The 17,894-nt window shown below is 45.2% G+C and overlaps 1 protein-coding gene across 1 annotated transcript; it reads left to right on the forward strand.

Moving 5' to 3' along the window:
- Window positions 1-16,475: 16,475 nt before the first annotated feature.
- Window positions 16,476-16,929, forward strand: LOC137350434 (histone H2B 1/2-like). Its single transcript, XM_068015089.1, has one exon. The coding sequence runs from the start codon at window positions 16,481-16,483 to the stop codon at window positions 16,856-16,858; it is 378 nt and encodes a 125-aa protein (XP_067871190.1). The 5' UTR covers window positions 16,476-16,480; the 3' UTR covers window positions 16,859-16,929.
- The last annotated feature ends 965 nt before the right edge of the window (window positions 16,930-17,894 follow it).

Below are 17,894 nucleotides of genomic sequence, written 5' to 3' on the forward strand. Positions count from 1 at the left end.
GGCAGGAAGTGCAGGACATCCTGAGTGCATCTCACTCTCCAACAGGTATTCACTTCTGAATACGGAGGACAGTGATGCTTCACCAGGGGAGTGCAGCCAGATCCAAGTCCATGGCACCATGGGTGACTTAGCTGCAAAGGTGGATACAGGGAAGATTGGAAAAGCCATAGTGATAGATGATTCAATAGTGAAGGGAACAATCAGCTGTTTCTGTGGCCACAGACGTGAATCCAGGAATGGTGTGTTGCCTCCCTGGTGCCAGGGTCAAGGATGTCATTGAGCAGTTACAGAGCATCCTGAAGGGTGAGGGTGAACAGCCAGCATTTGTGGTCCACATCGGAACCAACAACATAGGGAGAAATAAGGATGTTGTCCTGCAGTCAGAATTTATGAAGCTAGGTAAGAAATTAGCAAGCAGGGCATCAAAAGTAGTAATCTCCGGATTATTCCCAGTGCCACGCGCAAGTGAGTACAGGAATAAAAGGATAAGACAGATGAACGTGTGTCTGGAAAGATGGTGCAGGAGGGAGGGCTTTAGATTCTTGGGACAGGTCCCACGGATTGCAGTTGAACAGAGCCTGGACAGAGTTCCTTGCGGGACATTTTGCTAGTGCTGTTGGCGAGGGTTTAAACTCATTTAGCAGGGGGATGGGAACCGGAAGGTAGAGTCAGATGGGACAAAATCAGAAATGAAAATGGAAGTCACAAAATTAATGGATGAGTCTGGAAGAAAGAGGAAACAAAGGTTAGAAAATTTAAAAAGAGTTTGGCAGTGCTCAAGCATATCTATTTCAATGCAAGGAGTATAGAAAATAAAGCAGATGAGCTGAGGGCACAAATAGACATGTGGCAGTATGATATCACAGCTATTACAGAAACATGGCTTAAGGAGGGACAGGAATAGCAGCTCAACATTCCTGGTTAAAGGGTTTTCAGATGTGATAGGGAGGGGGATAAGAAAGGAGGGGGGGTGACAGTTTTGCTCAAAGTAACTATTACAGCTGTGAAGACGGATGATATGTTGGAAGGTTTATCAAATGAGGCCGTATAGATTGAGCTGAGGAACAAAAAAGGGGCAATCACACTGCTGAGAGTGTGCTATAGACCCCCAAACAGGAGATAGAAGAGCAGATATGTAGGCAAATCTCTGAGAAGTGCAAGAACAATAGGGCAGTAATAGTAGGGGATTTTAACCACCCCAACATGAACTGGGATACTTTTAGTGTGAAAGAAATTGAGGGAGCGGAAGTCTTGAGGTGCATTCAGGAGAACTTATTTAGCCAATATGTAGCAAGTCCAACAAGAGAGGGTGCAGTTTTAGATGTAGTTTTAGGAAATGAAGATAGGCAGGTGGAAGGAGTGGCAGTGGGAGAGCATTTTGGTGGTAGTGATCATAATTCAGTCAGTTTTAACATAATTATGTAAAAGGACAAGGATAGAACAGGAGTTAAAGTTCTCAGTTGGGGCAAGGACAACTTTACTAAGCTGAGGAGTGAATTAGCAAAAGTGGACTGGAAACAACTACTTGAAGGTAAATCAATGTCAGAGCAGTGGGAAGCACTCAAAGGGGAGATTCCAGGGGTTCAGAGTCAATATGTTCCCACAAAGAAAAAGGGTGGGAAGGCCAAATCTAGAGCCCCATGGATTTTATAAGGTAGTATTATAAGGCAGTAACGGAAAGCTTATGCCCGACTCAGAGAACTCAATACTGCTGAAAGCCGAGAGGTGTATAGAATGTGGAGGGGGGATATCAACATTGAAATTAGGAAAGCTAAGAGAGGGCATGAAAGAATATTGGCAATCAAAATCAAGGTTCGCACAAAGATGTTTTATCAATACATTAACAGAAAAAGGATAACTATGGAAAGAGTAGGGCCCATAAAAGATCATGAAGGTAACCTATGTGTAGGGGCAGAAGATGTTGGCACTGTTCTTAATAAATACTTTGCATCTGTCTTCACAAAAGAGGGTGATGATGCAGATATTGGAGTTAAGGAAGAAGGGTATGAAGTATTGGATGTGATCAATAGAGGGAGAGAGGACATATTAGTGACAGGACATACAAATAGCATATTTGTAAGTTGATAAATCACTAGGGATGGATGAAATGTACCCCACGCTGATAAAAGAAGCAAGAGAGGAAACAGCGGAAGGTTTGACCATCGTTTTCCAGACCTCACTGGATACAGGTGTGATGCTGGAGGATTGGAAGACTGCAAACATTGTACCTCTGTTTAAAAAAGGAGTGAGGGATAGACCGAATAATTAAAGGACAGTCAGTCTAACCTCAGTAGTGGGCAAATTATTGGAATCTATTCTGAGTAACAGGATAAAATGTCACTTAGAAATGCACAGATTAATCAAGGATAGTCAGCATGGATTTGTTAAGGGAAGATCTTGTCTGACCAACTTGATTGAAATTTTGATTGGCTGTGTGGTAAATAGCAAGGAGGATAGCTGTTGGCTGCAGGAAGATCTTCATGGTCTGGTCAGATGCACAGAAAAATGACAAATGGAACTCAATCCAGAGAAGTGTGAGGTGATGCATTTGGGGAGGTCAAACAAGGCAAAGGAATACACGATTAAGAGGAAAATGTTGAGAGGTGTAGAGAAAGTGAGGTACCTTGGAGTAAATGTCCACAGATCCCTGAAGGTAGCAGGACAGGTCGATAAGGTGGTAAGAAGACAATATGGAATCCATTCCTTTATTAGCTGAGGTATAGAATATAAGAGCAGGGAGGTTATGCTGGAACTGTATAAATCATTAGTCAGGCCACAACTTGAGTACTGTGTGCAGTTCTTCTTTCTTTTGGGCCTCCTTATCTCGAGAGACAATGGATACGCGCCTGGAGGTGGTCAGTGGTTTGTGAAGCAGCGCCTGGAGTGGCTATAAAGGCCAATTCTGGAGTGACAGGCTCTTCCACAGGTGCTGCAGAGAAATTTGTTTGTTGGGGCTGTTGCACAGTTGGCTCTCCCCTTGCGCCTCTGTCTTTTTTCCTGCCAACTACTAAGTCTCTTCGACTCGCCACAATTTAGCCCTGTCTTTATGGCTGCCCGCCAGCTCTGGCGAATGCTGGCAACTGACTCCCACGACTTGTGATCAATGTCACACGATTTCATGTCGCGTTTGCAGACGTCTTTATAACGGAGACATGGACGGCCGGTGGGTCTGATACCAGTTGCGAGCTCGCTGTACAATGTGTCTTTGGGGATCCTGCCATCTTCCAAACGGCTCACATGGCCAAGCCATCTCAAGCGCCGCTGACTCAGTAGTGTGTATAAGCTGGGGGTGTTGGCCGCTTCAAGGACTTCTGTGTTGGAGATATAGTCCTGCCACCTGATGCCAAGTATTCTCCGAAGGCAGCGAAGATGGAATGAATTGAGACGTCGCTCTTGGCTGGCATACGTTGTCCAGGCCTCGCTGCCGTAGAGCAAGGTACTGAGGACACAGGCCTGATACACTCGGACTTTTGTGTTCCGTGTCAGTGCGCCATTTTCCCACACTCTCTTGGCCAGTCTGGACATAGCAGTGGAAGCCTTACCCATGCGCTTGTTGATTTCTGCATCTAGAGACAGGTTACTGGTGATAGTTGAGCCTAGGTAGGTGCAGTTCTGATCACCTCATTACAGAAAGGATGTAATTGCACTAGAGAGGGTACAGAGGAGATTTACGAGGATGTTGCCGGGACTGGAAAAATGCAGCTTTGAGGAAAGATTGGATAGGCTGGGGCTATTCTCCTTGGCACAGAGAAGGCTGAGGGGAGATCTGACTGGCATGTACAAAATTTGTGGAGTCCGGATAGAATTGAAGTGAAGGGCCTGTTTACCTTAGCAAAGAGATCAGTGACTAGGGGAATAGATTCAAAGTGATTGGCAGAAAGATCACAGGGGAGATGAGGAAAATACTTTTTAGCCAGAGGGTGGTGGGGGTCTGGTGGAATTGATACTGTATTTTAGTTTCGTATTGCATCACTTTTTAAATGGTATGTAATGTTTATATCAATCTACACTGATGGAATTGATTCTGTCTCTTTCAATTTCACAGTGTGGGCGAGGTCTGAACTGGTATCTAATTTGTGTCTCAGCTTACAATATCTTTCAGCACCTTTGAAACATTCACTGCAATGAATGTTGTACTTGTATGCAACTTGTATCTCAGGGTACACTATGGGGATGTTTAAACATCCTTTATAATGAATGGGTGTGAGCTTTGGGTATGATATTTAATTTAAATCTCAGGGTACATCACTAGGTTAGATTCTGTGCCATTCAATCAGTAGCGTGTGCCAATTCTATCTGATATTTAATTGCTAGCTCAGTCTGCATTAAATTTGACAGGCAGAGAGATCTGGGCGTACAGGTCCACATGTCACTGAAAGTGGCAACGCAGGTGGATAAGGTAGTCAAGAACATATGGCATGCTTTCCTTCATCGGTCGGGGCATAGAGTATAAAAATAGGCAAGTCATGCTGCAGCTGTACAGAACTTTAGTTAGGCCACACTTAGAATATTGCATGCAATTCTGGTCGCGACACAACCAGAAGGACGTGGAGGCTTTGGAGAGGGTACAGAAAAGGTTTACCAGGATGTTGCCTGGTCTGGAGGGCATTAGCTATGAGGAGAGGTTGGATAAACTCGGATTGTTTTCACTGGAACGACGGAGGTGGAGGGGCGACATGATAGAGGTTGACAAAGATATGAGCGGCATGGACAGAGTGGATAGTCAGAATCTTTCTCCCTGGGTGGAAGAGTCAGTTACTAGGGGACATAGGTTTAAGGTGCGAGGGGCAAAGTTGAGAGGGATGTGCGAGGCAAGTTCTTTACACAGAGGGTGGTGAGTGCCTGGAACTTGCAGCCGGGGGAAGTGGTGGAAGCAGGTACGATAGCGACGTTTAAGAGGCATCTTGACAAATACATGAATAGGATGGGAATAGAGGGATACGGACCCCGGAAGTGCAGAAGGTTTTAGTTTAGGCAGGCATCAAGATCGGCGCAGGCTTGGAGGGCCGAATGGCCTGTTCCTGTGCTGTACTGTTCTTTGTTCTTTGTTAGATTGACACATTGCATTTCAATCTGCTAGTGGGTGTGATTTTGACGTGGGATTGAAGTATCTGACTGTCAGTGGGACTCAATCGGGGTGAAATGGAAAAAACTTCTTTCTCTCCTGCTTTGTTTGGTTGTTGGATTGAAAATGTGTCTCTGGAACTTGGGATCAATGTGAGCCTGACTATTTCTGCAATCTGAGACTAGGGAACTGATGAACTATCTGCACTCTGAGTGATAATGTACCTACTGTGTGTGAGTGGAGCTGGCTGCACTGTTCCTTGTGCCTCGAGTGCAGCAACCATCACATTCATCACAATATCTTCAAGTATTTGCCTGTATGAAGAAAAAAATATATCTGATAACTCAAGAACAGATGCGGTGCATAATATCAAAGAGGTCAATTTAATTTCTCAATCAATAATCATTAAGAACATCCACAAATAAAAACCGGTGTCATTATCTGCCTCCACTGAAGTACTGAAGCTCCCAGCTCCTGCATCGCAAGTGTTCTGGGCAGATCCATCCAGACAAAACACTGCACTGGGATCGTCCCAACTGCTCTATGCTCTACATATATTTCCAGCCATCCTGCTTCACATGCAAAAATTTTTTTTAAATGAAGCCCGATATGTATATCCCTCGATTCCTTTCTCCACATACAATTGTTCATTTGTTCCACCTCCCCTTCAGTGCATCGATACTATTCACCCCAACCTCTCCCTGTGATAACAAATTCCAGATTCGAACCATTCACTGCGTAAATACATTTTTCATGAATTCCTCATTGGTTTTATGAATGACGATTTTATATTTTGGCTCTTGTTTCAGATGCCACCACAAGTGGAAGCATGTCTCCATGTACTCTATAAAAGCCCTTCACTATTTCCTCACTTTTTTCATTTGTTAGTGTGATGTAGGCATCACTGGCTATGCCAGCATTTATTGCCCAATCCAAATTGCCCTTGACAAAGTGGTGGTGAGCTGCCTTCTTGAGCCGCTGCAGTTCTTGAGATGTAGGAACACCAACAGTGCTGTTTGGAAGGGAGTTCCAGGATTTTTACCCAGCGACAATGAAGGAATGGCGATATAGTTCCAAGTCAGGATGATCTGTGAATTGGAGGGGAATTTGCAAGTGGTAGTGTTCCCTTGCAACTGCTGCCCTTGTCCTCCTCAGTAGTCGAAGTTCCAGGTTTGGAAGGTACTGTCAAAGGAGCTTTCGTGTGTTGCTGCAGTGCACCTTGTAGATGGTACGCACTGCTGCCACTGTGCATCAGTGGTGAATGGGGTGATTGTTGAAGGTGGTGCTTGGGGGCAATCAAGCAGGCTACTTGAGTGTTGTTGGAGCTGCACTCATCCAGGCAAGTGGAGAGTATTCCATCATACTCCTGCATTGTGTCTTGTGAATGGTGGATAGGTTTGGGGAGACAGGAGGTAAGTTACTCACCACAGAGTTCCTAGCTTCTGACCTACTCTTGTAGCCACGGCATTTATGTGGCTGGTCCAGTTCAGTTTATGGTCAATGGTAACCCCCTCCCCCCCACACCCCCCGCCCCCAAATGTTGATGGTGGGGGATTCAGTGATGGTAATGCCACTGAACATCAAGAGGAGATGATTAGATTCTCTCTTGTTTGAGATTGTCATTGCCTGGCACTTATCTGACGCGAATGTTACTTGCCACTTATCAGCCCAAGCCTGGATGTTGTCCAGGTCTTGCTGCATCTGGGCACGGGCTGCTTCAGTAGCTGAGGAGTCATGAATGGTGCTGAACATTGCGCAATCATCAGTGAACATCCCCACTTTCGGCCTTGTGATGGAGGGAAGGTCATTGATGAAGCAGCTGAAGATGGTTGGGCCTAGAACACGAGCCTAAGGAATTCCAGCTGTAATGTCCTGAGACTGAGATGATTGACCTGAACAACCACAGCCATCTTCCTTAGTGCTAGGTATGACTCCAAACAGCAGAGAGTTTTGCCATGATTCCCATTTACACTAGTTTTGCTGGGGCTCCTTGGTGCCATTAATGGTCAAAGGTTGCCTTGATGTCAAGGGCAGTCACTCTCACCTCACAATGCAATGTTTCTTTAACTCGAAAATAAAAGCAAAATTCTGCAGATTCTGGAAATATGAAATTTAAAAAAACAAAAATGCTCAAAATACTCAACAGTTCAGGCAGCGTATGTGGAGAGAGAAACAGAATTAACATTTCAGGTCTGTGTCCTTTCATCTTACAATATGTTTTATGTCCTGGTATGTAATGGTCAGGTTCATTCAGTTTGCAGTAATGGAATCAATACTGTGTCTTCCACTCTGACTATTTGTGAGATTTGTGGAGTGGTGTGTAACATGGAGCTCAGTCTGCAGTCTGGGTACATTATTGAGATTAATTCTCTATTTTACAATCAGGTACTGTTTGTCTGTTCCATCTGACATTGAATTTGTAGTTCAGGCTGCTCTCTTGTGACAGTGACACAGTGCCTTGCAATCTGATAGTGGGTGTGATTTTGGACTGGGATTGATGTACCTACGTGTCAGTGGGACTGAGTTGTGGTGAAATGGAAACAAGTTCAATCTTTCCTGCTCTGTGTGACTGTTGCATTGACTGTTGGTCTCTGGAACTTGGGATCAGTGCCGGTCTGACTACTTCTGCTGGCGGTGATTGTGGAACTGATGTCTCTGCTCTCTGTGAGTGATACTGTACTTACTGTGTGTGAGGAGCTGGCTGCACTTCCTCGTGTCGAGGAATCACGACATTTATTCTGCTTCCATCAAGTATTTGCCTGTAGAAAGGAAATGTATTTATTATAATTCAGGATGAATGTGGTAGAAGATACAAAAGTGACCAAAACAATTTTTCAATTAATAATCATTGTGAACAATCACAAAGGAAACCCAGCAATACAAACAGAGTCAGTGTCTGATTCCACTGCAGTCCTGCAGCCCCCAGCTACTGCATACCAGGGGCTTTGGCCATTTTACAACAATTAAATGACATCCAGAAACAATCCACTGGGCCATGAATGGGACTGACCGAAGGAACAGGGACTTTTACACAGGTCAGATTTCCAGTTCCCGCTCCCATGGTCTAACCGTTCAAGTGAAACCAAACAGCCGCTGTTTAAAATGTGTCCTTCACACTTCTCACCTGGTGCCTATAATAGATTCTCTTTGTGTAACTCCCCACATCCTGACTGTCCGCTTCTGTTTCCACACTTCACTGTCCAATAACAAGAAACTGTGGGATGAGGCTGGATCGCTCTCTTTGCGCTGGCACGGACATGATGGGCCGAATGGCCTCATTCTGCGCCGGAATTTTTCCATGTTTCTGTTTGCGGAATTGTTGCAGAAATCTGCGCCTGCGCTCCCCTCCCCCAGCACTGCCTGTGAGCGGAAGAAGATGGTTTAAAACAGCCGCCAATGGAGAGATCCCGGTCCCGGTGGAAGGGAGCAAACAGCAGCCTCCTTCCAGCAGCACATCGCTTTGGGAGCGTGTCCGCAAATGGACTCGGAGATCAGCATCGAGTCCGGGGTCAAGTTCAGGGGCAGGCGGGGGCTGTTTGTTTGAGGCGGAGTGGAGCAGGAACTGGTCCCGGAACATGGAGTGAGTGGGGGAAGGGAGAGGCCATTCGCGGGTTGTGTGTGGACAAGGGGATGGAGATAGAATGGGAAGAACCTGTTACTGCAGTGCAGTCAAACAATGATAATATTTGTATGGCTGGGCTTCCTTTGTGGGCGTTTATAATTATTATGAGAGATTAAATTCATTAAAATCCTGTATCTTCTGTCTCACCAGTATTTGAATTATAAACATTCTTTTGTTCAAACAGACAAATAATTGAATGAACCAAAATAAATGTGATGTTTCCTCCACCAAGTTACAAGGGCGGCACAGTGGCGCAGTGGTTAGCACCGCAGCCTCACAGATCCAGCGACCCGGGTTCAATTCTGGGTACTGCCTGTGTGGAGTTTGCAAGTTCTCCCTGTGTCTGCGTGGGTTTCCTCCGGGTGCTCCGGTTTCCTCCCACATGCCAAAGACTTGCAGGTTGATAGGTAAATTGGCCATTATAAATTGCCCCTAGTATAGGTAGGTGGTAGGGAAATATAGGGACAGGTGGGGATGTGGTAGGGATATGGGATTAGTGTAGGATTAGTATAAATGGGTGGTTGATGGTCGGCACAGACTCGGTGGGCTGAAGGGCCTGTTTCAGTGCTGTATCTCTAAACATGGAAGAGTGTCACCAGCTCCTTCTCACACACAGTCCGTACATTATCACTCACAGAGTGCAGAGACACAGACAGGTCATCAGTTCCACAGTCTCAGACAGCAGAAACAGATCCAGAGACACATTTTCAATCCATCAATCAAATGGAGCAGGAGAGACGCACGTTGTTTTCATGTCACCCCAACTCAGTATCACTGACAGGTAGATTCACAAATCCCAGTCCAAATTCTCACCCACTATCAAATTATCAGTGTGTCAATCCCACAATAGAGCAACCTCAGCTACAAATTAAATGCACATAGAACTGACACATGGTTGCTGTTTCAAAGTTACAGAAATAACCTCAATGAAGTGCTCCGAGATTCAAGTTAAATACCAGCCTAATATTTACACGGGTTTTGACTTTATTATCAGTATTAATTCCCATAATGTGTCCAGACATATACATTAGATACAAATCTCAAGTGCATAATCAGATTGCAGAGGTACAAACTCAGATTCCACTTTAAAACTCATCCGGATTGTGAAACTAAAAGATACAATATAAATTTGATTCGTATAGTTTGAGCTATAAATTACGTACCAGTCCTCAAACCTCATATAGTGTCAGATGGAAGATACTGTACAATTCCAGACTGAGCTCATTTTACATGCAAGTCCAAGATTCTCACTCAGAGTTAGACTGAATGGCACTGATCAAATTGATGAGTACAGCCTGAGTTACACTTGCACATCAATCCTGTATCAGATTGTAGGATACATTATATTTCACTATTGTGTTCACAGTGACAGATACTATTTAATACTGGGCAAAACCTCAAACAGGATTTATGTATCTACCTATCTGCTTAAAACCTACCACATCAGTGGCCTGTTGCTGTGCTGAATTTTTATGTAGAATAAATCCAGACTTGCACCAGTCCCAGTGACGGAAGGTTATATAATGAATCTCACACTCTCACAGAGTACCAGACACTGACAGTTAGAGAGTGATTTTGAAACCCATGCTAGGTGCCAGATGCTGAAAGGTATAGGTTGATTACTGCACTCACTGACAGTACCTCAGCCTGAGTCATCTAAAGCAACCTAACACACAAATAGTAGCACTGAGAGATTGAGAAAGAGTCTAAAACTCAGAGTAACAGACACTGATAGACACAATCTGAAAACTGCACGCAATGGATACAGTATTGGCTAACTCACAAGAAACAGAGTGGGGATAATTGGGGAATTTTCAAATTGGCAAACTGTAACTAATGGAGTGCCACAGAGATCAGTGCTGGTGCCTCAATCTTTATGGTCTTTATTAATAACTTGCATGAAGGGACCGAGTGTAAATCCAAATTTATGGATGGTACAACGATAGGGAGGAAAGCAAGTTGTGAGAAGGACACAAAGTGTCTGCAAAGAGATATAGCTAGGTTAAATCAGTGGGAAAAAGTTTGGCAGATGGAGTATAATATGGGAAAATGTAAGATTGTCTACTTTGGCAGGAAGAATAGAAAAACAGAATATTACTTACATAGAGAGAGACTGCAGAATGCTGCTGTACCAAGGAATCTGTGTGTCCAGGTACATGAATTACAAAAAAGTTAGCATGCAGCTATAGCAAGTAATTAGGAAGGCAACTGGAATGTTGGCATTTTTAGAGAGGGGAATTGAGTTTAAAAGTAGGGAAGATTTGCTGTAACTGTACAGGGCATTAGTGACATCCCAACTAAAGTACTCCACACAGTTGTGGTCTCCTTACTTAAGGAGGGCTATACTTGCATTGGAATCAGTTCAGAGAAGGTTCACTCGGCTGATACTTGGGAAGTTGGATTGTCTTATGAGAAAAAGTTGAGCAGGTTGGGCCTATACTCACTGGAGTTTAGAAGATTGAGAGGTGATCTTATTGAAACCTATAAGATTCTCAGTGGGCTGGACAGGTAGATGCTGAGAGGATGTTTCTCCTTGTAGGGGAATGTAGAATTAGGGGCCACAGTTTCAAGATAAGTGGCCTCCCATTCAAGAAGGAGATGAGGAGGAATTTCTTCGCTCAGAGGGTTGTTCATCTTTGGAATTCTGTTCTCCAGAGGACTGTGGGGGCTGGGTCATTGAATATATTCAAGGCTGTGATAGACAGATTTTTGATCTACAAGGGAGTCAATGGTCATGGGCGCAGGCAGGAAAGTGGAGTCAAGGCCACAATCAGAACAACCCCGATCTTACTGAATGGCGGAGCAGGCTCGATGGGCCAAATGGCCATCTCCTGCTCCTATTTTGTATCTTTTTATCTTCTTACACACACACACACACTCAACCAGTGTGTGGCAGTGGATCTAGAATTAATCCCACTTTCGTACAAAATACCAGAGACTGAAAGGTACAGAATAAATCCCACAGATACGGACAGTATGACTGACAGGTACAGAATGAAACCCATGCTCACACACAGCACCAGGGATTGAAAGATACATGTGATTCCCACCCTCACAGAACAATATCAGACTGAGTTACAGAATGATTTCCACATTCACATCGAGCACCACTGACTGCTAATTAATTCATCCCACAATCACACACACTACCAGAGGCCGACAGATACAGAATGTATTGCAAACTTTCACAAAGTACCAGTGAGTGACAGGTACAGAATGAATCCCACATTCACAAACTGTACTAGAGAATGGCAGATCCAGTACCAATGACCAATTCAGAATGAACTCCAAATTTACACATGACACTAGAGATGGAGAGATACAAAATTAATTCCACATTCACACTGCGCGAGAGACTGATAGTTACAAAATGGATCCAGAACATGCAGACAGTGCCAGAGACTGACAGTTACAGAATGAAGTAAACACTCACATACAGTACCAGAAATGACAGAAATGGAATTGATACCACACATATATGTGATACCAGAGATGGAGCATATAGAATGAATCACACACACACAACAAGAACAGAGATAGAGTTATACAGAATGAATCACACACACACACAACAAGAACAGAGATAGAGTTATACAGAATGAATCTCACGCTCATGTACAGGCCAACAGATTAACAGGTAAACAATTACCCTCAAACACACATACATTACCAAGGGTCAGTTCAGAATGACTACAAAACTCAAATAATGTGTTCAAGGTTGAAAGATGCAGATGAATACAAAACTCACACACAAGATACTAATAGATACAGCCTGAAAACTGCACTCAAACACAGTACAAGGGACTGACAGATACTGAATGAATCCCACACTCATATTCAATACCAGAGACTGACAGATGCAGAATGGATGTCACACTAAACTTCTTCTTCGGAACTCCCTTGGGAATGAGGATGACTTTCTTCCACTCCAGGGTTGTGGGTCCTTAGGTAACTGAATAGTCCAATTCTTGATCCACACACTCGGCCACAGGTGGGGCAGATGGTGCTTGGTGAAGTGGGTGAATGGGATTCTCCAATTTCCAAATACTCCTTCCACTGTTTGCATTTCGTTGCTTCCTGGGCATGTCGACGAATTTCAAACTGGCTGGCACCTTCGCGGATGCTTCTTCTCCATTTTGGGTGGTCTCAGGCAAGAGATGCCCATGAATCAGTGCAGATGTCACGTTTTTTCAGGATGTCTTGAAGGAAATTCTTGTAATGTTTCCTCTGCCCTCCTGGTAGCTTCTTGCCCTGATGGAGTTCAGAGTAGAAAGCTTGTTTTGGGACTCTGGCGTCAGGCTTGGGGATGATGTGGCCCATCCAACATAACTGACTAGCCATGACCAGTGTCTGGATACTGGGGATGTTGGCCTGAGAGAGGACACTGATATTGCAGCGCCTGTCCTGCAACTGAATTTGCAGGATCTTGCGGAATCACCACCGGTGATATCTCTCCAGGGCTTTGAGATGTCTGCTGTACAATATCCATGTTTCTGACACATACAGGAGGGCAGGTAACACTGCAGCCATGTCAACCATGAGCTTGGTGTCTGATTTGAGTTCTTTGTCATCAAACATTCTTTTCCTCAGAGGACTGAAGGCTACGCTGACACACTAGACGTGATGCTGAGTGTCATTGTCGATATCTGCCCTTGGTGACAGGAGGTTCCCAAGGTATGAGCAGTGATCCACATTGCCCAGTGGTTCGCTGTGGATCTTGATAGTCGAGGGGCAGTGTCGGGGAGCAGGCTGGTAGAGGACCTTTGTCTTCTGGATGTTTTGCTTAAGGCCAATTATTTCATACACCTCCGTGAATGCATTGATCAGGGTTTGACGCTTGGCCTCTGAGTGTGCGCATACGCAGGCATCGTCAGCATACTGCAGCTTGATGACAGAGGTTGGAGTGGCCTTACATCCGGACTGGAGGCAACATAGGTTAAATAGTTTCCCACTCGTCCTGTAGAGTAGATCTACACATGCGACCTAAAGAACAGCTGATGGGCTGAAAGAACACTGGAACAACAAAAACTTGCTGACAGCCACGACATGTGTGGATTCTTCAGCACAGTCAAGACCATTCACGGCCCACGTACCCAAGGACCTACCCTACTGAGAGCAAAAGAATGGAGTGACACTGATCAAGGACAGATAGGCAGTCTGCACTCGTTGCAAGGAGCACTTTGAAGATCTCTTCAATCGTGACTCAGTCCTTGATGCGAGTGCCCTTGACCGCATTCCACAGCATGCTACCCACCGTGCTGTCAGCACAATCCCAGGCTGACAGAGATTGAAAAGGCCATCTGACAGCTAAAAAACAATAAGGCCGCTGGCACAGATGGAATTCCCATCAAAATTCTAAAATCTGGCAGAGAAGCACTCTTGACACAAATACATGGTCTCATTTCCCTCATTTGGAAGGAGGAGAGCATGACAGGGGATCTCCGAGACACTGTAATAGTGATCATCTTTAAAGAAGGTGACAAGACTGACTGTGGTAACTACAGAGGGGTATCCCTGCTGTCCGCCACAGGGAAGGCCATCACAAGAGTCCTTCTCAACTGCCTCCTCCCCGTGGCTGAAGAGCTCCTACTGGAATCACAATGTGGATTCTGTCCATCAAGAAGCACAATGGACATGATCTTCACAGCAAGACAACTCCAAGAAAATGTAGGGAGCAGCAACAACCTTTCTACCTGGTCTTCTCTGACCTGACAAAGGCCTTCGACTCTCCCAACCAGGAGGGATTATGGAACGTCCTCAAATTTGGCTGCCCAGAGAAATTCATCATCATCCTCTGACGACTGCATGATGACATGCAAGCTGTAATCCTTCCAACGGACCTACCACTGACCCAATCCCAATGCAAACTGGGGTCGAGCAAGGCTGTGTCATTGCACCAATGCTCTTTTCCATCATCCTTGCCGCAACACTCCACCTCATCTCCTCACACTCACAGTCCTAGAGTCTGATAGATACAGAATGGATGTCACACTCACAGTACCAGAGACTGACAGATACAGAATGGATATCACACTCACAGTCCTCGAGTCTGATAGATACAGAATGAATCCACACAGCACCGGAGACTTCTTTTCTTCTTCTTCTTCTTTGGCCTCCTTGTCTCGAGAGACAATGGGTCAGCGCCTGGAGCTTGTCAGTGGTTTGTGAAGCAGTGTCTGGAATGGCTATAAAGGCAAATTCTAGAGTGACAGACTCTTCCACAGGTGCTGCAGATAAAATTGGTTGTCGGGGCTGTTACACAGTTGTCTCTCCCCTTGAGCTTCTGTCTTTTTTCCTGCCAACTGCTATGTTTCTTCGACTCACCATACTTTAGCTCCGCATTTATGGCTGTCCGCCATCTCTGGCGATCACTGGCAACTGACTCCCACGACCTGTGATCGATGTCACAGGACTTCATGTCGTGTTTGCAAACGACTTTAAAGCAGAGACATGGATGGTCGGTGGTTCTGATACCAGTGACGAGGTTGCTGTACAATGTGTCCTTGGGGATCCTGCCATCTTTCATGCGGCTCACATGGCCAATCCATCTCAAGCGCCGCTGGCTCCGTAGGGTGTATGTGCTGGGGATGTTGACCGCCTCAAGGACGTCTGTGTTGGAGATACGGTCCTGCCACCTGATGCCAAGGATTCTCCAGAGGCAGCAAAGATGGAATGTATTGAGACGTCGCTCTTGGCTGACATACGTTGTCCAGGCCTCGCTGCCGTAGAGCAAAGTACTGAGGACACAGGCTTGATATACTTGGACTTTTGTGTTCCGTGTCAGTGTGCCATTTCCCCACACTCACTTGGCCAGTCTGGACATAGCAGTGTTCTCGCACCTACACTGTTTGGGATCTTCTTCTCCCTGCTGCTCTCACATGCGTTCAAGTCTTCAGAAGAAGGAATTTTCCTCCACACAAGATCAGATGGCAGTTTGTTCAACCTTGCCCGTCTAAGAGCGAAGAGCAAAGTACAGAAAGTCCGCATCAGGGAACTCCTCTTTGCTGACAATGCTGCATTAACATCCCACACTGAAGAGTGTCTGCAGAGACTCATTGACAGCATTGCGGCTGCCTGCAACGAATTTGGCCTAACCATCAGCCTCATGAAAACGAACATCATGGGACAGGTCATTATAAATACTCCATCCATCAATATGGGCGAACACGCTCTGGAAGTGGTTCAAGAGTTTACCTATCCAGGCTCAACTATCACCAGTAACCTGTCTCCCGATGCAGAAGTCAACAAGTGCATGGGAAAGGCTTCCACTGCTATGTCCAGACTGGCCAAGAGAGTGTGGGAAAATGGCGCACTGACACGGAACCAGAGACTGAGAGCGACCAAATTACATAAAACACTCAAACACAGTAGCAGAGAGTAAAATAAACGGAATTAATTGCACACTCACATGCAATAGCAGAGACACAACGACACAGAATCAGTCAAAAAGTGTCCTCCCAACAACAGCCAGGACATTTCCAGGGAGCTTTACACAGGGAGCGACTGTTTTACTATAAACTGGGACTGGAGAGAGTCTTTGTGAAATATACTTACAGATTGCAGTAAGGGTGTTTGTGATTGGTTGCAAATATTTATTCTGATTGGATGGCGAAAGAGACCAATTGTAGAATTACAATATAAAATCGTTTTGACATCACTCCCAATCACCCAATCACCCAATCACAATCTTTACTTTCTCCCATCCCTCATTAGCATAGAGCTGTGGGATTGTCTATTTAATCCGCACTCGGAAGGGGTTTGGTTTATTTCTGTGTTTGAATTTGAAACTGAAGATGGTTGAGGAGAAGAAGAAAGCAGCTGCTAAGAAGGGCGCCAAGAAAACTGTGAGTAAACCATCAGCAAAGGGAGGCAAAAGGCGGAGAAAGTCGAGGAAGGAGAGTTACTCCATCTACATCTACAAAGTGATGAAGCAGGTTCACCCCGACACCGGCATCTCCTCCAAGGCCATGAGCATCATGAACTCGTTTGTGAACGATATTTTCGAGCGCATCGCGGGTGAGGCTTCCCGCCTGGCACATTACAACAAACGCAGCACCATCAGCTCTCGGGAGATCCAGACCGCCGTGCGCCTGCTGCTGCCCGGGGAGCTGGCCAAGCACGCTGTGTCGGAAGGGACAAAGGCGGTGACCAAGTACACCAGCTCCAAGTAAAACTGCACAATGGACTGAAAAACATCCCAAACACAACGGCTCTTTTAAGAGCCACCCACAATCTCTCTGAAAAAGCTACACCATCATCCCGATAGTATCAATTTGTTTTTTTTTATACAAAGGGTCTGGAACTTTCTAATTGCCTTTGTGATATCTGTTTTAACCCCATGGATTCTGGGTGATTCATCTTCACTGTTGAGATCTTTGTGTCTCTACTTAATAATGCCGTGTAAATTAATTACTGATCACTGACCCCATGTGCGCGTTCATTTTCGCTATTGTACTATTTCGTCAATAAGCTGACAGATCAGTTCTCAGTCACTTGTTTCCCTTGTTCAAGCTCGGCCTCAATAATAAGTACATTTACTAGAAACCCCGCTGTTGTAGGAAACCTCAGTCTCTCATTTCAACTCGACAGTAAAAATCTTCTCTCCGCTTTTGTCTCCCACAAATAGGTTCAATCTAGAATCAGTGATGCGGTATCTTGACAAAGATTGACCTGAAATGTGTCCGCTTCCAGAATGCTGTGAGAGACTTTCTGCCGCCGCTTACAGACTGTTTCAAAAAGGACGGAGAATAGTCCGAGATCAAAGCGCACATGGGCTCAGTGATCAGTAATTAATTTACGCCGCATTATTAAGTAGAGAAACAAAGATCTCAGACAGTGAAACTGAATCACCCAGAATCCATGGGGTTAAAAGAGATCAGAAAGGCAAATAGAAAGTACCAGACTCTTCGTATAAAAAAACAAAACAAATTAAAACCAGAGAGATGATGTAGCTTTTTCAGAGAGATTGTGGGTGGCTCTTAAAAGAGCCGTTGTGTTTGGGATGTTTTTCAGTCCATTGTGCAGTTTTACTTGGAGCTGGTGTACTTGGTCACCGCCTTTGTCCCTTCCGACACGGCGTGCTTGGCCAGCTCCCCGGGCAGCAGCAGGCGCACAGCGGTCTGGATCTCCCGGGAGCTGATGGTTCTGCGCTTGTTGTAATGGGCCAGGCGGGAAGCCTCACCCGCGATGCGCCCGAAAATATCGTTC

The sequence above is a fragment of the Heterodontus francisci genome, chromosome 35, assembly GCF_036365525.1.
Source record: "Heterodontus francisci isolate sHetFra1 chromosome 35, sHetFra1.hap1, whole genome shotgun sequence".
NCBI classification, from domain to species: Eukaryota; Metazoa; Chordata; class Chondrichthyes; order Heterodontiformes; family Heterodontidae; genus Heterodontus; species Heterodontus francisci.